The sequence below is a fragment of the Pan troglodytes genome, chromosome 9, assembly GCF_028858775.2.
Source record: "Pan troglodytes isolate AG18354 chromosome 9, NHGRI_mPanTro3-v2.0_pri, whole genome shotgun sequence".
Classification (NCBI taxonomy): domain Eukaryota; kingdom Metazoa; phylum Chordata; class Mammalia; order Primates; family Hominidae; genus Pan; species Pan troglodytes.
This window is the reverse complement of record NC_072407.2, coordinates 52,244,443-52,263,096: the sequence shown is the minus strand read 5'-3', so window position 1 is coordinate 52,263,096 and position 18,654 is coordinate 52,244,443. Positions and strand designations below refer to the sequence as shown.

The 18,654-nt window shown below is 41.9% G+C and overlaps 1 protein-coding gene and 1 pseudogene across 1 annotated transcript; both read right to left on the bottom strand.

Moving 5' to 3' along the window:
• Positions 1-6,732: 6,732 nt before the first annotated feature.
• Positions 6,733-7,638, bottom strand: LOC466511 (olfactory receptor 4B1-like; annotated as a pseudogene).
• Positions 7,639-17,295: 9,657 nt separating this feature from the next.
• OR4B1 (olfactory receptor family 4 subfamily B member 1) lies at positions 17,296-18,225 on the bottom strand. The gene has a single exon (XM_521909.5). The coding sequence runs from the start codon at positions 18,223-18,225 to the stop codon at positions 17,296-17,298; it is 930 nt and encodes a 309-aa protein (XP_521909.4).
• Positions 18,226-18,654: the final 429 nt, after the last annotated feature.

Genomic DNA, 18,654 nt, shown 5'->3' with positions numbered 1-18,654 from the left:
AGGGAAGCCCATCAGACTAACAGTTGATCTCTCGGCAGAAACTCTACAAGCCAGAAGAGAGTGGGGGACGATATCCAACATTCTTAAAGAAAAGAATTTTCAACCCAGAATTTCATATCCAGCCAAACTAAGCTTCATAAGTGAAGGAGAAATAAAATACTTTAAAGACAAGCAAATGCTGAGAGATTTTGTCACCACCAGGCCTGCCCTAAAACAGCTCCTGAAGGAAGCACTAAACATGGAAAGGAACAACTGGTACCAGCCAGTGAAAAAACATGCCAAATTGTAAAGACCATCGAGGCTAGGAAGAAACTGCATCAACTAACGAGCAAAATAAACAGCTAACATCATATTGACAGGATCAAATTCACACATAAAAATATTAACCTTAAATGTAAATGGGCTAAATGCTCCAATTAAAAGACACAGACTGGCAAATTGGATAAAGAGTCAAGACCCATCAGTGTGTTGTATTCAGGAAACCCATCTCATGTGCAGAGACACACATAGGCTCAAAAAAAAGGGATGGAGGAAGATCTACCAAGCAAATGGAAAACAAAAAAAGGCAGGGGTGGCAATCCTAGTCTCTGATAAAACAGACTTTAAACCAACAAAGATCAAAAGAGACAAAGAAGGCCATTACATGATGGTAAAGGGATCAATTCAACAAGAAGTGCTAACTATCCTAAATATATATACACCCAATACAGGAGCACCCTGATTCATAAAGCAAGTCCTTACAGATCTACAAAGAGATTAAGATTCCCACACAGTAATAATGGGAGATTTTAACACCCCACTGTCAACATTAGACAGATCAATGAGACAGAAAGTTAACAAGGATACCCAGGAATTGAACTCAGCTCTGCACCAAGCAGACCTAATAAAAATCTACAGAACTCTCCACCCCAAATCAACAGAATATACATTCTTTTCAGCACCACACCACACCTATTACAAAACTGACCACATAGGTGGAAGTAAAGCACTCCTCAGCAAATGTAAAAGAACAGAAATTATAACAAACTGTCTCTCAGACCACAGCGCAATCAAACTAGAACTCAGGATTAAGAAACTCACTCAAAACTGCTCAACTACATGGAAACTGAACAACCTGCTCCTGAATGACTACTGGGTACATAACAAAATGAAGGCAGAAATAAACACATTCTTTGAAACCAATGAGAACAAAAACACAACATACCAGAATCTCTGGGACACATTCAAAGCAGTGTGTAGAGGGAAATGTATAGCATTAAATGCCCACAAGAGAAAGCAGGAAAGATCTAAAATTGACACCCTAACATCACAATTAAAAGAACTAGAAAAGCAAGAGCAAACACATTCAAAAGCTAGTAGAAGGCAACAAATAACTAAGATCAGAGCAGAACTGAATGAAATAGAGACACAAAAAACCCTTCAAAAAATCAACGAATCCAGGACCTGGTTTTTTGAAAAGATCAACAAAATTGATAGACCACTAGCCAGACTAATAAAGAAGAAAAGAGAGAAGAATCAAATAGATGTAATAAAAAATGACAAAGGGGATATCACCACCGATCCCACAGAAATACGAACTACCATCAGAGAATACTATAAACACCTCTACACAAACAAACTAGAAAATCTAGAAGAAATGGATAAATTCCTCAACACATACACCCTCCCAAGACTAAACCAGGAAGAAGCTGAACCTTTGAATAGATCAATAACAGGATCTGAAATTCAGGCAATAATTAACAGCTTACCAACAAAAGAAAGTCCAGGACCAGATGGATTCACAGCCGAATTCTACCAGAGGTACAAGGAGGAGCTGGTTCCATTCCTTCTGAAACTATTCCAATCAATAGAAAAAGAGGGAATCCTCCCTAACTCATTTTATGAGGCCAGCATCATCCTGATACCAAAGGCGGGCAGAGACACAACCAAAAAAGTGAATTTTAGACCAATATCCCTGATGAACATCGATGCGAAAATCCTCAATAAAATACTGGCCAACCGAATCCAGCAGCACATCAAAAAGCTTATCCATCATGATCAAGTGGGCTTCATCCCTGGGATGCAAGGCCGGTTCAACATATGAAAATCAATAAACATAATCCAGCATATAAACAGAACCAAAGACAAAAACCACATGATTATCTCAATAGATGCAGAAAAGGCCTTTGACAAAATTCAACAACGCTTCATGCTAAAAACTCTCAATAAATTAGGTATTGATGGGACGTATCTCAAAATAATAAGAACTATCTACGACAAACCCACAGCCAATATCATATTGAATGGGCAAAAACTGGAAGCATTCCCTTTGAAAACTGATACAAGACAGGGATGCCCTCTCTCACCACTCCTATTCAACATAGGGTTGGAAATTCTGGCCAGGGCAATCAGGCAGGAGAAGGAAATAAAGGGTATTCAATTAGGAAAAGAGGAAGTCAAATTGTCCCTGTTTGCAGATGACGTGATTGTATATCTAGAAAACCCCACCGTCTCAGCCCAAAATCTCCTTAAGCTGATAGGCAACTTCAGCAAAGTCTCAGGATATAAAATCAATGTGCAAAAATCACAAGCATTGTTATAGACTAAAAACAGACAAACAGAGAGCCAAATCATGAGTGAACTCCCATTCACAATTGCTTCAAAGAGAATAAAATACCTAGGAATACAACTTACAAGGGATGAGAAGGACTTCTTCAAGGAGAACTACAAACCACTGCTCAATGACATAAAAGAGGACACAAACAAATGGAAGAACATTCCATGCTTATGGATAGAAAGAATCAATATCGTGAAAATGGCGATACTGCCCAAGGTAATTTATAGATTCAATGCCATCCCCATCAAGCTACCAGTGACTTTCTTCGCAGAATTGGAAAAAACAACTTTAAAGTTCATATGGAACCAAAAAACAGCCCTCATTGCAAAGACAATCCTAAACAAAAAGAACAAAGCTGTAGGCATCACGCTATCTGACTTCAATCTATACTATAAGGTTACAGTAACCAAAACAGCATGGTACTGGTACCAAAACAGAGATACAGACCAATGGAACAGCAAGAGCCCTCAGAAATAATACCACACATCTACAACCATCTGATCATTGACAAACCTGAGAAAAACAAGCAATGGGGAAAGGATTCCCTATTTCATCAATGGTGCTGGGAAAATTGGCTAGCCACGTGGAGAAAGCTGAAACTGTACTCCTTCCTCACATCTTATACAAAAATTAATTCAAGATGGATTAAAGACTTACATGTTAGACTTAAAACCATAAAAACCCTAGAAGAAATCCTAGGCAATACCATTCAGGACATAGGCATGGGCAAGGACTTCATGTTGAAAACACCAAAAGCAATGGCAACAAAAGTCAACATTGACAAATGGGATCTAATTAAACTAGAGAGCTTCTGCACAGCAAAAGAAACTAGCATCAGAGTGAACAGGCAACCTACAGAATGGGAGAAAAATTTTTGCAACCTACTCATCTGACAAAGGACTAATATCAAGAATCTACAAAGAACTCAAACAAATTTACAAGAAAAAAACAAACAACCCCATCAAAAAGTGGGCGAAGGATATGAACAGACACTTCTCAAAAGAAGACGTTTTTGCAGCCAAAAGACACATGAAAAAATGCTCATCATCACTGGCCATCAGAGAAATGCAAATCAAAACCACAATGAGATACCATCTCACACCATTTAGAATGGCGATCATTAAAAAGTCAGGAAACAATAGGTGCTGGAGAGGATGTGGAAAAAGAGGAACACTTTTACACTGTTGGTGGGACTGTAAACTAGTTCAACCATTGTGGAAGACAGTGTGGCCATTCCTCATGGATCTAGAACTAGAAATACCATTTGACCCAGCCATCCCATTACTGGGTATGTACCCAAAGGATTATAAATCATGCTGCTATAAAGACACATGCACACGTATATTTATTGTGGCACTATTCACAATAGCAAAGACTTGGAACCAACCCAAATGTCCATCGATGATAGACTGGATTAAGATAATGTGGCACATATACACCAAGGAATACTATGCAGCCATAAAAAGGGATGAGTTCATGTCCTTTGTAGGGACATGGATGAAGCTGGAAACCATCATTCTCAGCAAACTATCACAAGGACAAAAAACCAAACACCGCATATTCTCACTCATAGGTGGGAATTGAACAATGAGAACACATGGACACAGGAAGGGGAACATCACACACAGGGGCCTGTAGTGGGGTAGGGGTAGGGAGGAGGGACAGTATTCGGAGATATACGTAATGTAAATGACGAGTTAATGGGTGCAGCACACCAACATGGCACATGTGTACATATGTAACAAACCTGCACGTTGTGCACATGTACCCTAGAACTTAAAGTATAATAAATAAATAAATAATAAAAAGAGAAGTGTCTTATAAAGTCATTCAGATTAAGATATTAAGGGTTAATCATAGCTTATATTTCACCTCCCAGAGACATGTGCACTCTAAAAGTGCCACTCTTTCTCATGAACTAAAACTCCTACCATGGCATTTCAGGCATTAGAATCAGGTTAACGGGGTGAGGGACACCAAATAAAGTACAGAAGTTTTCCTGGAGCTCCCCCAAGATCACACTGGTAATGTGTCCAGAATTAGTGGGTTCTTGGTCTCACTGACTTCAAGAATGACGCCGCAGCCCCTCGCGGTGAGTGTTACAGTTCTTAAAAGTGGCATGTCCGGAGTTTGTTCCTTCTGATGTTCAGATGTGTTCAGAGTTTGTTCCTTCTGGTGGGTTTGTGGTCTCGCTGGTTTCAGGAGTGAAGCTGCCGACCTTCGTGTTGAGAGTTACAGCTCTTAAGGCAGCGCATCTGGAGTTGTTCGTTCCTCCCGTCTGGAGTTGTTCATTCCTCCTGGTGGGTTCATGCTCTCGCTGGCCTCAGGAGTGAAGCTGCAGACCTTTGCAGTGAGTGTTACAGCTCATAAAGGCAGTGCAGACCCATAGAGTGAGCAGCAGCAAGATTTATTGCAAAAAGCAAAAGAACAAAGCTTCCACAGTGTGGAAGGGGACCCAGTGGGTTGCCCCTGCTGGCTCCCGCAGCCTGCTTTTATTCCCTTATCTGACCCCACCCACATCCTGCTGATTGGCCCATTTTACAGAGAGCTGATTGGTCCAGCTTACAGAGAGCTGATTGGTCCGTTTTGACAGGGTGCTGATTGGTGTATTTACAATCCCTGAGCTAGACACAGAGTGCTGATTGGTGTATTTACAATCCTCTAGCTAGACGTAAAAGTTTTCAGGTCCCCACTAGATTAACTAGACACAAAGCACTGATTGGTGCATTTACAAACCTTGAGCTATACACAGAGTGCTGACTGGTGTGTTTACAAACCTTGAGCTAGACACAGAGTGCTGATTGGTGTATCCACAATCCTTTAGCTAGACATAAAATTCTCCAAGTCCCCACTAGATTAACTAGACACAGAGCACTGATTGGTGCATTTACAAACCTTGAGCTAGACACAGGGAGCTGATTGGTGTGTTTACAAACCTTGAGCTAGACACAGAGTTCTGATTGGTGCATTTACAATCCTTTAGCTAGAGTTAAAAGTTCTCGAAGTCCCCACCAGATTAGCTAGACACAGAGTGCTGATTGGTGCATATACAATCCTCTGGCTAGACATAAAAGTTCTCCAAGTCCCCACCAGACTCAGGAGCATAGCTGGCTTCCCCTAGTGGATCCCGCACCAGGTCCACAGGCAGAGCTTCCTGCCAGCCCGGTGCAGTGCACATGCACTCCTCAGCCCTTGGGCGGTCGATGGGACCATGGTGCAAAGGAGCAGGGAGTAGTGCTCGTAGGGGAGGCTCTGGCCACGCAGGAGCCCACAGCCAGTGGGAGGAGGCTCGGGCATGACTGGCTGCAGTCCTGAGACCTGCCCCGCTGGGAGGCGGCTGAGGCCCCTCAAGAATTCGAGCGAGTGTGGGCCGGCAGGCAGTGCTGGGGGACCTGGCTGCCCCTCTGCAGCTGCTGGCCTGGGTGCTAAGCCCCTCACTGCCCTGGGCCTGCAGCACCGGCAGCCTGCTCCGAGTGCGGGGCCGCCAAGCCCACTCCCACCCAGAACTCGTGCTGGCCCGTGAGCACCACGCGCAGTCCCCCGTTCCCACCCACTCCTCTCCCTCCACACCTCCGCGCAAGCAGAGGGAGCCGGCTCCGGCCTCGGCCAGCACAGAGAGGGGCTCCCACAGTGCAGCGGTGGGCTGAAGAGCTCCTCAAGCGTGGCCAGAGTGGGAACCGAGGCCCAGGAGGCACTGAGAGCAATCGAAGGCTGCCAGCATGCTGTCACCTCTCAGTAAGAAGGGATGAAGCAAAACATGAACTTTTGTCTCCAAGGGCCATAATCTTTCCACATCCCACAGTGGGCTATCACCAAGAGGTGAACTGAAATAAATCTAAGGTCACACAGCTAACAGATGACAGGGTAGGGGTTTCCAATCTAGATAATTCCTCCTTAAAAGTCTATGCACTTTGCACTATGGACTACTGAAGAAGAGAAGAAAGTTTTCAACATTCTCCAAAATACTAACAACTATTAGCTGTCTCTGATTGATACCATGGAGTATAAGCAGCTCATCTGAAATACAACAAAAAATATAAATAAGCTAACTTTTGCTCTATTCCCTCATAGTTGACTAAAATCAGATTGCATATATGGTCTCTCTCTTTGTGCTATTTTTTTTTCATGTTGTCATTTTATTCCATTCCTGAGTTCACTGTCCTGCCCAACAATCTCCTCACGGTGATTTTCATTTCTGCATTCCCAAGCGTGTAGATGAAGGGGTTCAGCATGGGGGTGATGACCACGTAAAATACAGCCACGAGTTTATCTTTAGTAAAGGTGGAGGAGAGTCACACATAGAGGAAAATGGCAAGTTCAAAATACAAGATAAGAGGCACAGGTGGAGAGGGCTTTAAACCTCCCCTCTGCAGAATGGTTCCTCAAGTTGACTAGGATGATGATATTAAGAGGACACCAAGATAAGGAAGAAGACAGATACTAATTCACTGTTGGCCAACACAATAACCCCCTCCACAAAGGTGTCAGTGCAGGCAAGCTTGAATAAGACCTGGAGGTCACAGAATGAGTGGTCAGTCATGTTGGGACCACAGAAGGACAATTGGACAGAGACAAGGATCTGAACCATTGAGTGAATTATGCCCCTCAGCCAGAAACCAGCCACCAGAAGGTGACAGACAGGCAGCTCATGATGGTTGTGTAGTAATAAAGTTTGCAGTTGGCCATATATTGGTCATTGGTCATCAGTGGGAGCAGAAAGATCCAGGGGACGCCAAAGAAGTGCAAGAATATCTGAGCCAGATAGCCCTCCAGAGAGATGGCTTTAATCTTGGCAAGTAAGTCTGTGATGAATTTAGGGACAACAGTGAAGTAACTGATCTCCACCAATGACAGGTAGCTCAGGAAGAAGTACACAGGGGAATGCAGACTCTTGCTGACACTGACCGTCAGAACGATGAGGCCATTGCCCACCTCCATGGCCAGTACACGGGGAGAAACACCACAAAGCACACTCTCTGCACTGCTGGATCCTGGAAAAGGCTGGTGATCATTGACTCAGTCACATTATTTGTACTGGCCATGGATTCAATGCAGGTGTGCTGGATGCCAGGCAGTGAGTGCCCTGCAATAAAACAATGATCACAACACTAATTCACCTCATTTCTAGCACTTTAGAGAGTGTAAGCCACTCTATAATACACTTATTACTCACTCATTTTTAAGCCACTGTGTATTCATTCAGCATTAAATATTAGCAATCTAACACGTGTGTGTGTGTGTGTGTGTGTGTGTGTGTCTACAGAGAGACACAGTGTCACCCAGGCTGGAGTGTAGTGGTGTGATCACAGCTCACTGCAGCCTCAACCTCCGTGGCTCAGATGATCCACTTCAGCCTCCCAGATAGCTGAGACTATAGGTGTGCACCACCATGCCTGGATAATTTTTTATACTGTTTGTAGAAATGTGGTTTCACCCCATTGTCCAGGCTGGTCTCAAACTCCTGGGCCATCCTCCCACCTCAGCTCCCCAAAGTGCTGGGATTACAGGCATGAACCACTGCACCCAGCCAATTTTAACGTATTTAATTTTATTATTAGAAAGTGAAGTTGAAGAGAAATGGTTATTTGCCCAAGGTCACACAGAAAGTAGTGAATTCTGGGACCCAGGACCAATCTTTCTGACTCTCGATCCAGGGTCCTGGATTGGCAGTCAGCAGCAAAGCATATGGCAGCAAGAGTAAGAGTTTCTCTCACACATGGACACAGAGAGGGGAATAACACACACCAGGGCCTGTTGCAGGCTGGGGGTGAGGGGAGGGAACTTAGAGGACAGGTCAATAGGTGCAGCAAACCACCATGTCACACATATACCTATGTGACAAACCTGCACATTCTGCACATGTATCCCAGGTTTTTTTAGAAGAAATAAAAACAAATTAAATTTAACATTTTTTTTTAAAAAAGGGGAGGTTTCTCTCTAAGCTACTTCGCTGGAACAAACACCTACTGAGAGAACCTCTTATACATTTAAACACTCATCAGATTACACAGAAGAATATAGATCACAATACATACCTTAAGCTAACAATATCATGTGATTCAAAACAATATTCTCTAGATGAAGGTGCCCACTGGGAATTTTTCACCACATCTGATCCCTCAGAAGTAAGATTAATATATATACATGGGCCAGGTCCAGTGGCTCATGTCTCTAATAGCAGCTCTTTGGGAGGCCAAGGCGGGCAGATCACCTGAGGTCAGGAGTTTGAGACCAGACTGGCCAATAGGGTGAAACCCCGTCTCTACTAAAAATACAAAAATTAGCCAAGCATGGTGGTGCATGCCTGTAGTCCCAGCTAGGCAAGAGGATGAGGCACAAAAATCGCTTGAACCCAGGAGGCGGAGGTTGCAGTGAGCTGAGATTCACTGCACTCCAGCCTGGGCAACAGAGCGAGACTCCATCTCAAAATATATATATATATATATATATATATATATGTGTGTGTGTGTGTGTGTGTGTGTGTGTGTATGTGTGTGTAAGTTCATATATAGTTCATATATATATGATTTGATACACTTTGATTCTCTGCTATAAAATGTATCCCCATTTTTTCCCATTATCTCCAATTTCATATGTGAAATGTTTTTAAAATATAATTTTAAAGAACTAAAAATATACCTTGAATAGTAAAGAACAGAATCAACAAAACAAAAGTCGGCCGGACGCGGTGGCTCACGCCTGTAATCCCAGCACTTTGGGAGGCCGAGGTGGGCGGATCACGGGAGATCGAGACCATCCTGGCTAACACCGTGAAACTCCGTCTGTACTAAAAATAGAAAATAGTAGCCGGGCGTGATGGCGGGAGCCTGTAGTCCCAGCTACTCGGGAGGCTGAGGCAGGAGAAGGGCCTGAACCCGGGGGGTGGAGCCTGCAGTAAGCCGAGACAGCGCCACTGCACTCCAGCCTGGGCGACAGAGCGAGACTCCATCTCAAAAAAAAAAAAAAAGTCAGTGATGTGGACAGAAGGAAACAAATCAGTGTGTGTCAGAATTCCTCATGTAAGGGCACATGCTGAAGTTTAACTAAAGTCCTTGAACCTTTAAACATTGAGAAATGAGTATTCTAGAGCAAGAAAAGTAGTACAGAAAGAGACCATGGCATCTCAGAGATGCAGAGAGTATCCCCGATCCTTGACTTTTTAATCCCTAATTCAGCCCATGTGTACTTGGATACCAGGAACAGCCCCTTATTCCTCAAATAAATTCTTCTTTTTGTCTAAGCTACTTTGAACAGGCCTCTGTTTCTTGCAAGCAAAATTTCTATATGTAAACCTAGGGGAGAAAGACATAAGTCAAACGAAAGCCACTATTACAATAAGAAAATTCAAATGGAATTACCAGTTAGAAAGCACAATTGAAAAATATTACAATCTACAATAGGTAGAGAGATTTTACTCCAACTTCCTCTGTTTATAAATGAGGCAACAGAGGCAGGGCAGAATTAACCTGCTTCTCAAAGCCACACACTAGTTATTTGCCAGATTACTAACTCAGAACCTGTGCTCTTTCAACATTAGGCTGTCTTCTAATGGTACTGGATGGTGGTTGCTACTGCAATTCAATGATCAGAACTTGTCCCCAAGGAAAAATCACCAACGGTCCTGGGAGCTTTTAGAAAACAAAGTAGATGCTGTCTAAGATAAGTCACACAAATAAGGAAAATTCAGGGGATCAGCATCATGGTTAATATTTGAATTTAGAACATCTAAGAAATAAGCAAACACCATAGGAAGCAGCTAACCCAGAGATTCTCCAATCCTGTTTTGATGTAGAAAACCTATCCCCCCACTCAAAGTCCAAGGGCTATGATTAGATGTCAAGATCCTTGAACTATTTAAAACAAAGTAAGCCACATACTATCATCAAGAGACTGACTTCCCCATGGAATTTCTCTTCTCTAGAGTAAAACTTTGTCAAATAACTTGAGGAAAAGTACAAAATCGGTTTCAATTAGTTTAATGAGATTTCCATAAAGTTTCTGCAACCAATAACAAGGTAGTAGGAGAAGAAAGTTGTAAGTAAGACATGAAGAGGACTTTTTGCCCAGATTTGACTACTGAGAATATATACAAGAGTAAATAGAGAAGAAAAAGAGGACTGGACAGGAAGTCAGGCTACCTGGGTGCTAGCTTGGGTCCAGTGGTTAACTATGACCATGCCATTTCTCCTTTTCATCCTCCCCTATTTCCACTTCTATATAAGATGACAGCATTCGTCTAGATTATCTTCATTGTGCCTTCCAATTCTAACATTCATGTATTCACATATAAAGTCACTTAGTCTGGGGCCAGGTGCAGTGGCTCACAACTGTAATCTCAACACTTTGGGAGGCTGAGGCAGGAGGATCACTTGAGCCCAGGAGTTCAAGACCAGACTGGGAAACATAGTGAGACCCCATCTCTACAAAAAAAATTTTTAAAAAGTTTAAAAAATTAGCTGGGCATGATGGCATGTGCCTGCAATCCTAGCTACTCAGGAGGTTGAGGTGGGAGGATCCCTTGAGCCCCAGAGTTCAAGGATGCGGTGAGCTATGAATACACCACTGCACTCCAGCCTGGGCCACAGAATGAGACCTTGTCTTTAAAAAAATAAAAACAGAAATCGCTTAGTCTCCCTGTGCCTCAGTCTCCCCATCAATGATGAAAGTGGGTCATAATCATGTAATATGATGAGAATGTCTTCTGAAAGAGATGTGATTTGCCCGTTCATTCATTCATTCAACAAATAATATTGAGTCCTATTATGTGCCAAGCACTGTTCTAGGTGTTGGAGATTTGGCAGTGAAGAAACAAAGTGCCTAGACTTGTGGAGGTTGCACCCTTCATATCCCCACCAGCACATAATGGAAATGGAGATAGAAAATAAATAAAACTTGATAGACAAATCAGATAATATTAAGTCCTATAGAGAAAAATAAAACAGATTGAGGATGATGGGGAATGCTGGTGGATATTATTTACATAAGGTCGTAAGGAAAGGTCATCTCTTACTAGGATCTCTGGCTGCTGTCTTGAGAATAATGAAGTCAAGTGGGAAATACAATGAAACCAGTCATGAGACCATTACAATAAGCCAGTCAAGAGATGACTATGACTTGAGCCATCATGGTAGCAATGAAGATTTTAGGAGGTAGTCAGATTCTGGACATATTTTGAAGGTAGAACTAACAAGATTTGCTGGTCTTTTATTGCAAGGAGTGAGAAAAAGAGAGAAATCAAGGACACCTCCAAGGTTTCAGCAATTGGACCAGAGTTGCATTTACTGAGCTGGGAATGACTGTGGGAAAAGCAGGGAAGTGGGGAAGATGGTTCCGTTTTTAGACACATTAAGTGAAGTTACCTTTCAAAATCCCCAGCAGAGGTGTTCAGTAGACAGTTAAGTATATACATCACAGTTCAGGGAGGACGTTCAGGCTGAAGCTATAAATTTGAGAGTCATAAACTCATGAATGTTATTTAAAGCTGGGAGACTCAGTGGGAACTCCTCGAGTAGGTAGGGCAGGGGTTTGAAAATGAAGCCCTGGGTCAGGCAGATGCTTAGAAATTGGAAAAATAAGAAGGCATCAGCAAAGGGAATTGAGAAGAGTGGCCAGTGTGCTGGGAGAGGAACCAAGAGGGAATGGGATCATGGAAACAAAGATGTATAGTTTCCAGGAGAGACTAGTCAGCTGTGTCAAATGCTGCAAAAGGTCCTTGTAAGAAGTTACTAATCATGAGGCACGAAGTCACACAGGCCTGAAGTTCATTCCTGAAGTGCAGGTGGAGAGACAACGGGGCAAGGTGGACTGGGAATGGCACAGGCTGGCACTGTGCCCCTTCTCTCCAGCCACCTTGGCACCTCAATGGGGTGAAGGGTAGTGAGCCGATGACCATGTGAGGATGAGTTAGAAGAGCTGGCTAGTGAAAGCCTGAAATTAAAGCCACAGAGCCATCACTGTGCCAGGGACGAGGGCAGTCTTGCTGCTGACCCTGATTAAGAGGTACAAGTTTGAAGCAGAAGTAAACACTGAAGGCTCTAGACTTTTGCTGCCCAGTTTGGTAGCCACTGGTCATGTGTGACTATTTAAATCTACATTTTAGTTAATTAAAATTAAATTAACTAAAATTTAAAATTTCATTTTTTAGTCGTATTAGAAATATTTCAAGGGCTCAGTAGCCACATGGCTAGGGACTAGCGTGTATTCACACGATAAGAACACTTCCATTATCATGGAAAGTTCTATTGGCAATGCTGATCCAGACCACAGCAGCTTCAGAAAACAGAATGTCTATCTAGAATGCAATCTCCATGAAGGCAGGAACGGTCTCTGTCTTACGTACCACCACATCCCTAGAACAACACCTGGCATGTAATATATGCTCAGTGAGTCTTGTTGAGTAAATTATTAAATGACCTTTAAAGCCCTGAAATGAGTGAATAATTAAGTGAATTAGGCAACAATGAGACTCTGTGATATTGCAAACCACATTTATGAAAAATTTTTAATTACATGGAAATTGTGTAAAGTGCCTGAGACTATACGCCAATCCTTACACCTATTCTCTTCCTCTTTAGGAACAGAACAGAACCCTGAGTTTTCACTGCACACAACTCCACACACTATAAGAGATTATAGTTGGCAAGGTGTGGTGGCTCAAGCCTGTAATTCTAACATTTTGGGAGGCTGACGGGGATGGATCACTTGAGGCCAGGAGTTTGAGACGAGCCTGGCCAACATAGTGAAACCCTGTCTCTACTAAAAATACAAAAATTAGCCAGACGTGGTGGCACACATTTGTCGTCCTAGCTACTCAGGAGGCTAAGGCACGAGAATCGCTTGAACCCAGGAGGGAGAGGTTGCAGTGAGCCAAGATGGCACCACTGTACTCCACCTGGGTGACAGAGTGAAACTTTGTCTCAAAAAAAAAACAAACAAAACAAAAATTATAGTTCCCTGCCCCCTTTGAAATTAGGTTTCACCACGCTACTAATCGTTATCAAGATGAAAGCAAAAGTGCTATATGGCACTTTTGGAAAATCTAAAGGGAAAGTGATCAGTTTTTCTGCCTCCTTTCTCTGCTTCTGTCCCCTGGAATAGAAATGCAAAGCTAGAGTTGTGTTGTCCAATATGTCATCCACATGTGGCTATTGAGGCTTAACTTATTTAAAGTAAATACATTTAAAATTCACTTCCTGGGTCTCACTAGCCATATTTCAAGTGCTCAACAGACACTACCATATTTTTTCCCTATACCATAATGCTCAGAAGCATTGCCATATTGAACTGCACAGATATAGAATATCTCCATCAGAGCTGGACTTTCAACCTCTGAACTTTTTTAATTCTATCTCATTAAAAGTTGCTTTTTTTCCTGTTATATGCAGTCAAACCTATACCTAAATGAATACAAATAATTAATGGACAAAGGATACAAAATTATATATCTGAGTAGTTTACAGCACTCTACTAGTTTTTCTTTAAAGAAAGCATGTTATATTGATTCTCTTAAAAATACATTTTTAATGTTGTGATAAAATCAACAACCAAGAGCTAACTACATGCTCTCTAGTGCTAAGTGGTATAATTAGATTATTACTACTTCTGTTCATTGAGAAGATATTTTTAAAATTTTATGACATTCTCTGTCTCTTAAAACAATGAAAAAATGTTTTCCTTTAACTTATGTGCTTCTTGCAGCAAGGCCAGAACAAAGTGAGTAATCAGCTCTCAACAGACCTAAGTCTCAACTCTCTTGAGGGTTGAGAGTAGGTGACATGATCCTTAAGAATTTTGACCATTCACTTAGAGTAGATATTATCTGCCTGTGCAGTATCCAACCACTCAGAGTTCACTGATGGTGTTCTATCCATAGTTCTCAGAGAGGAAACCAAACCTGCCCATGAGTAAGGGACTCCTACCACAACCTGCAACCTAAAGTCCTAGCCTGCTTTAATACAAGCAAGATATCAAGAGAAAGGAAGGGTGCCTTCACTGTGTTTCATTCTGGAGCAAATGCTTTAAAATATACATTAACAAGATATAAAAGCATTTAGCATAAAAGATTATAGGGAAGCTATTTTACAGTCAACATCTATTTAACAAATACTAAGTGAGTACCTATGATGCACCAGGTAGATGGCCTAACAGAGAATGTTTACGTTCAGAGAAGCAACGTGGCATGCGACAGAGAAGGTCTATTGAACTGCCTTAGAATGCTTGAACACTTTTGGGGTGGAATCAAGGCCTATTCTGAGTAGCTCTACAGGACAGAATGATCATTGTGAGATGCAGTCATCACACAAAATAAAATTAATAATCAGTTCTAATGATGAAGATGATGATGGCTAATATTTATTGATGACCATGTTCTGTTCTAAAAGCTTTGCAGGTATATTATCTGATTTAATATTCAGAATAATCCCTTTTTTTTCTTTCTTTTTTTTTTTTTTTTTTTGAGACTGAGTCTCACTCTGTCACCCAAGCTGGAGTGCAGTGGTGCTATGTTGGCTCACTGCAACCTCCGCTTCCCAGGTTCAAGTGATTCTCTTGCCGTAGCCTCCCGAGTAGCTGGGATTACAGGTACGTGCCACCATACCTGGCTAATTTTTAGTACAGACAGCGTTTCTCCATGTTGTCCAGGCTGGTCTCAAACTCCTGACCTCAAGTGATCCACCTGCCTCAGCCTCCCAAAGCACTGTGATTACAGGCGTGAGCCACCACACCCAGCCAGAATAATCTTATAAACTTCATAGTATTGTTAGTCATTATACTCATGCATAAACAGTTGTTCAGGGAAGTTAAGTACTTTGGATCCTGGGTTGTGGCTCACAGGCAATTGGAACAGCCTAACAAATGTCAGAGCCTGAGCTCTTAAAATTTCAACAGGAAGATGTGCTCCTCACCATGAAAGTGTTCAAAAGGAACCTATAAGAATTAATATAGCAAGGATTGTGCATGAGCCTAAAGGGTTGGTTATTCCACATGCACTTAAGAAGTGTCAACTATGTGCATGATATTTAGAGCTGCAAAGAAGAAGGGACAGTGGACAGTCCTGCCCTTGAGAGCTTACAGTCTATTGAGAGACAAACACATCAAATAATCAGAATTGAAGTGATAGGGCAATAATATGTAAAAATGACTGCAGAAAGGAGACATAAATTCAACCCAAAGAGGAGGGAAGTCAGAGAAGGTCTTATAAGGAAGATGACTTGAACCTAGGTCTTGAAGAATGTATAGGATTTTGCCATACAGAAAAGGGAAGTAAAGTCATTCCAAGCAGAAGCAGCAACATTTTCTCAGGGATTAATGATGGTCGTCTATGGACAGGGTTAATGGGAACACTAAGGGAAGTGAGAAGTTTGCTGGTGCCTTTAAAACCACTATTTACCTACGTGTTCAACCAGCACCTATAATAGAAAGGAAAAAGCCCTAAGATCTATAGCACACCCATGATACTCCATCCCTCTGCTAGGGAAGCTGCATGAATTATTTCACCTGATTCTCAAGAAAAAGCAGAGGATGTTGTGCAAATTCAATGCCAATATGTGCAACTTTAAAGCCAACAGGGAACAACTTTATGATATTCTATAAATTATGTACAATTATATGAAACAATGGGGTAAGGCAGAGATGCTGAGAAGTTAACCAAAAGTGCAGACACAGACGATCTCATCTCCCTTCACCAAGAAATACTAATAGGCATTAAAAGAAATGGCCTTGCATGGTCACTTAGAACAAGAGACAGGGTCTGGAGTAGAAGTATGCTTGGACAGTATCACTCTCCCCTTCATTCTTTAAGTTAGGCCTAACAAGCATTTTCTAACATTTTGTATTTTTCACATCTGGATAAGACTAACAATGTTTTTGTGAAACACTGTATTTGTGAAAATATTTGACTTGATCTTTCCATAGTGATAAGTAGAATCTATGTCATTTTGATATTATTTTTTTACAAATGTTGGACATTGTGAGAAAGACCAGACAGATTTAAGGACCATCTCTTGTGAAAACATATCACAAGAACTAAAAATGCTTCAGGGACTTTTCTGGGGCTTATGGTCAGATGGTCCATGGTACAAGATACCAGGAGCCAACCAGAAGAATAGAAAAGTCCCTGGATGTAATTTTCAAAGACATACTTGTCAACATTGTAGATCAGATTGGTGCCCTCCTTCCTAAATATTCCCTGATAATTCCTCTGGTTGGTTTCCTTTTTTAATGAAATAGAGTTTGTTATCATGAGGGAGTTTGAACAAAGAGGGGAGAAAGAATGAAGGAAGAAAAGAAGGAAGGGAGGGAGGAAGGAGGAAGAGCAAAAGGGAGAAAGAAAAGAAGTGAGGAAGGGAGGAGGTAACAGGAAGAAGTGACTTAATCTAAAAAACATTTATCAACATGTTCTCCTTTGCATTTGCACTTGGTTTGAGGCTTCATATTACCCAAGCCCATGATATTGTTGGATATCATGAAGCCAATCAAGTTCTCTAAGATTCAGCGAGACTATCTGACCTCTGTCCTTCAAACATTACACCAGCATACCAAGTGTCTTTGGCTACTAAGCAGAATCACAGCAGCAGTATCATTAAGCCTTTGTATTTGTTTCTGTCATTCTTGAATATCCCACTAAAATCAAAATCCATTTCAAGAACAGAGAGTAATCAGACATACATTTTGTATCACTTTTTCATCCCTAAGCTCTTTTTTCACTCCCTCCCTGGATTCTCCTTTTTGCTCCACAATCTTCTTATGGTGATTTTCACCTCTGCATTCCTGAGTGTGTAAATGACGGGGTTCAGCATGGGGGTGATGACCGTGTAGAATACAGCCACAAGTTTATCTTCAGTGAAAGTGGAAGAAGGTCGCATGTAGAGGAAGATAGCAGGTCCAAAAAACAAGATGACCACTGTGATGTGAGAAGCACAGGTGGAGAGGGCTTTGTGCCTCCCCTCTGCAGAATGGTTCCTCAAGTTGACCAGAATGACAATATAAGAGGACACCAAGATGAGGAAGGAGAAGACAGAGAATAATCCACTGTTGGCCAACACAATAACCCCCTCCATGAAGGTGTCAGTGCAGGCAAGCTTGAATAAAGGCTGGAGGTCACAGAAATAGTGGTCAATTACATTGGGACCACAGAAGGGCAATTGGATGATAACGAGAATCTGAATTATGGAGTGACAAAAGCCCCCCAGCCAGGAACCAGCCACCAGAAGGTGACACAGTTGACGACTGATAATGTTCATATAATGAAGAGGCTTGCAAATGGCCACGTAGCAATCATAGGCCATAACCACAATCAAAAGGATCTCAGCAACCCCAAAGAAGTGGAAGAAGAATATCTGAGTCAGACAGCCTTCCAGAGAGATGGTTTTAATCTTGGCAAGTAAGTCTATGATGAATTTAGGGGCGACAGTGGAGGAATAACTGATCTCCACCAAGGACAGGTAGCTAAGGAAGAAGTACATGGGGGAATCCAGACTCTTGCTGATACTGACCATCAGAACGATGAGGCCATTGCCCACCACCGTGGCAAGGTACACGGAGAGAAACACCACAAAGCATACACTCTGCACCACTGGATCCTGGAAAAGGCCAGTGAAAATCAACTCAGTCACATTACTTGTACTGGCCATGGATTCCACTCAGAGAAGACAGATCTCAGAGAAGAGCCCTGTGACAAAGCACATGCAATCATAACACTAATCCTTCATGTTTATTTAGCACTTGCTTGTTAATAAAACCCTTTTATGCATATTTTCTGACTCATTTGTTTATTTATTTATATAGTCAATGTTTATTCATTTAGTGCTCAATAGCCTACCCTATGCAAGACACTGGTCAAGCAGCCCCACAAAAACTCTATGATCCCCATATAACAAGTAAGAAAACTGAGGCTCAGAGAATTTGTGAATTAGCCAAGCCTCCCAGGTCATATTATTCCAACTCATACATTACTTTAAGTAAAAAAAATTACCGCTTTCAGCATGAAAACCATTTATATTAATTACTAACATTTCTCCTATTCTCCATTTTCTCTGGTCATGTCTTTGTGTTAGAGATTG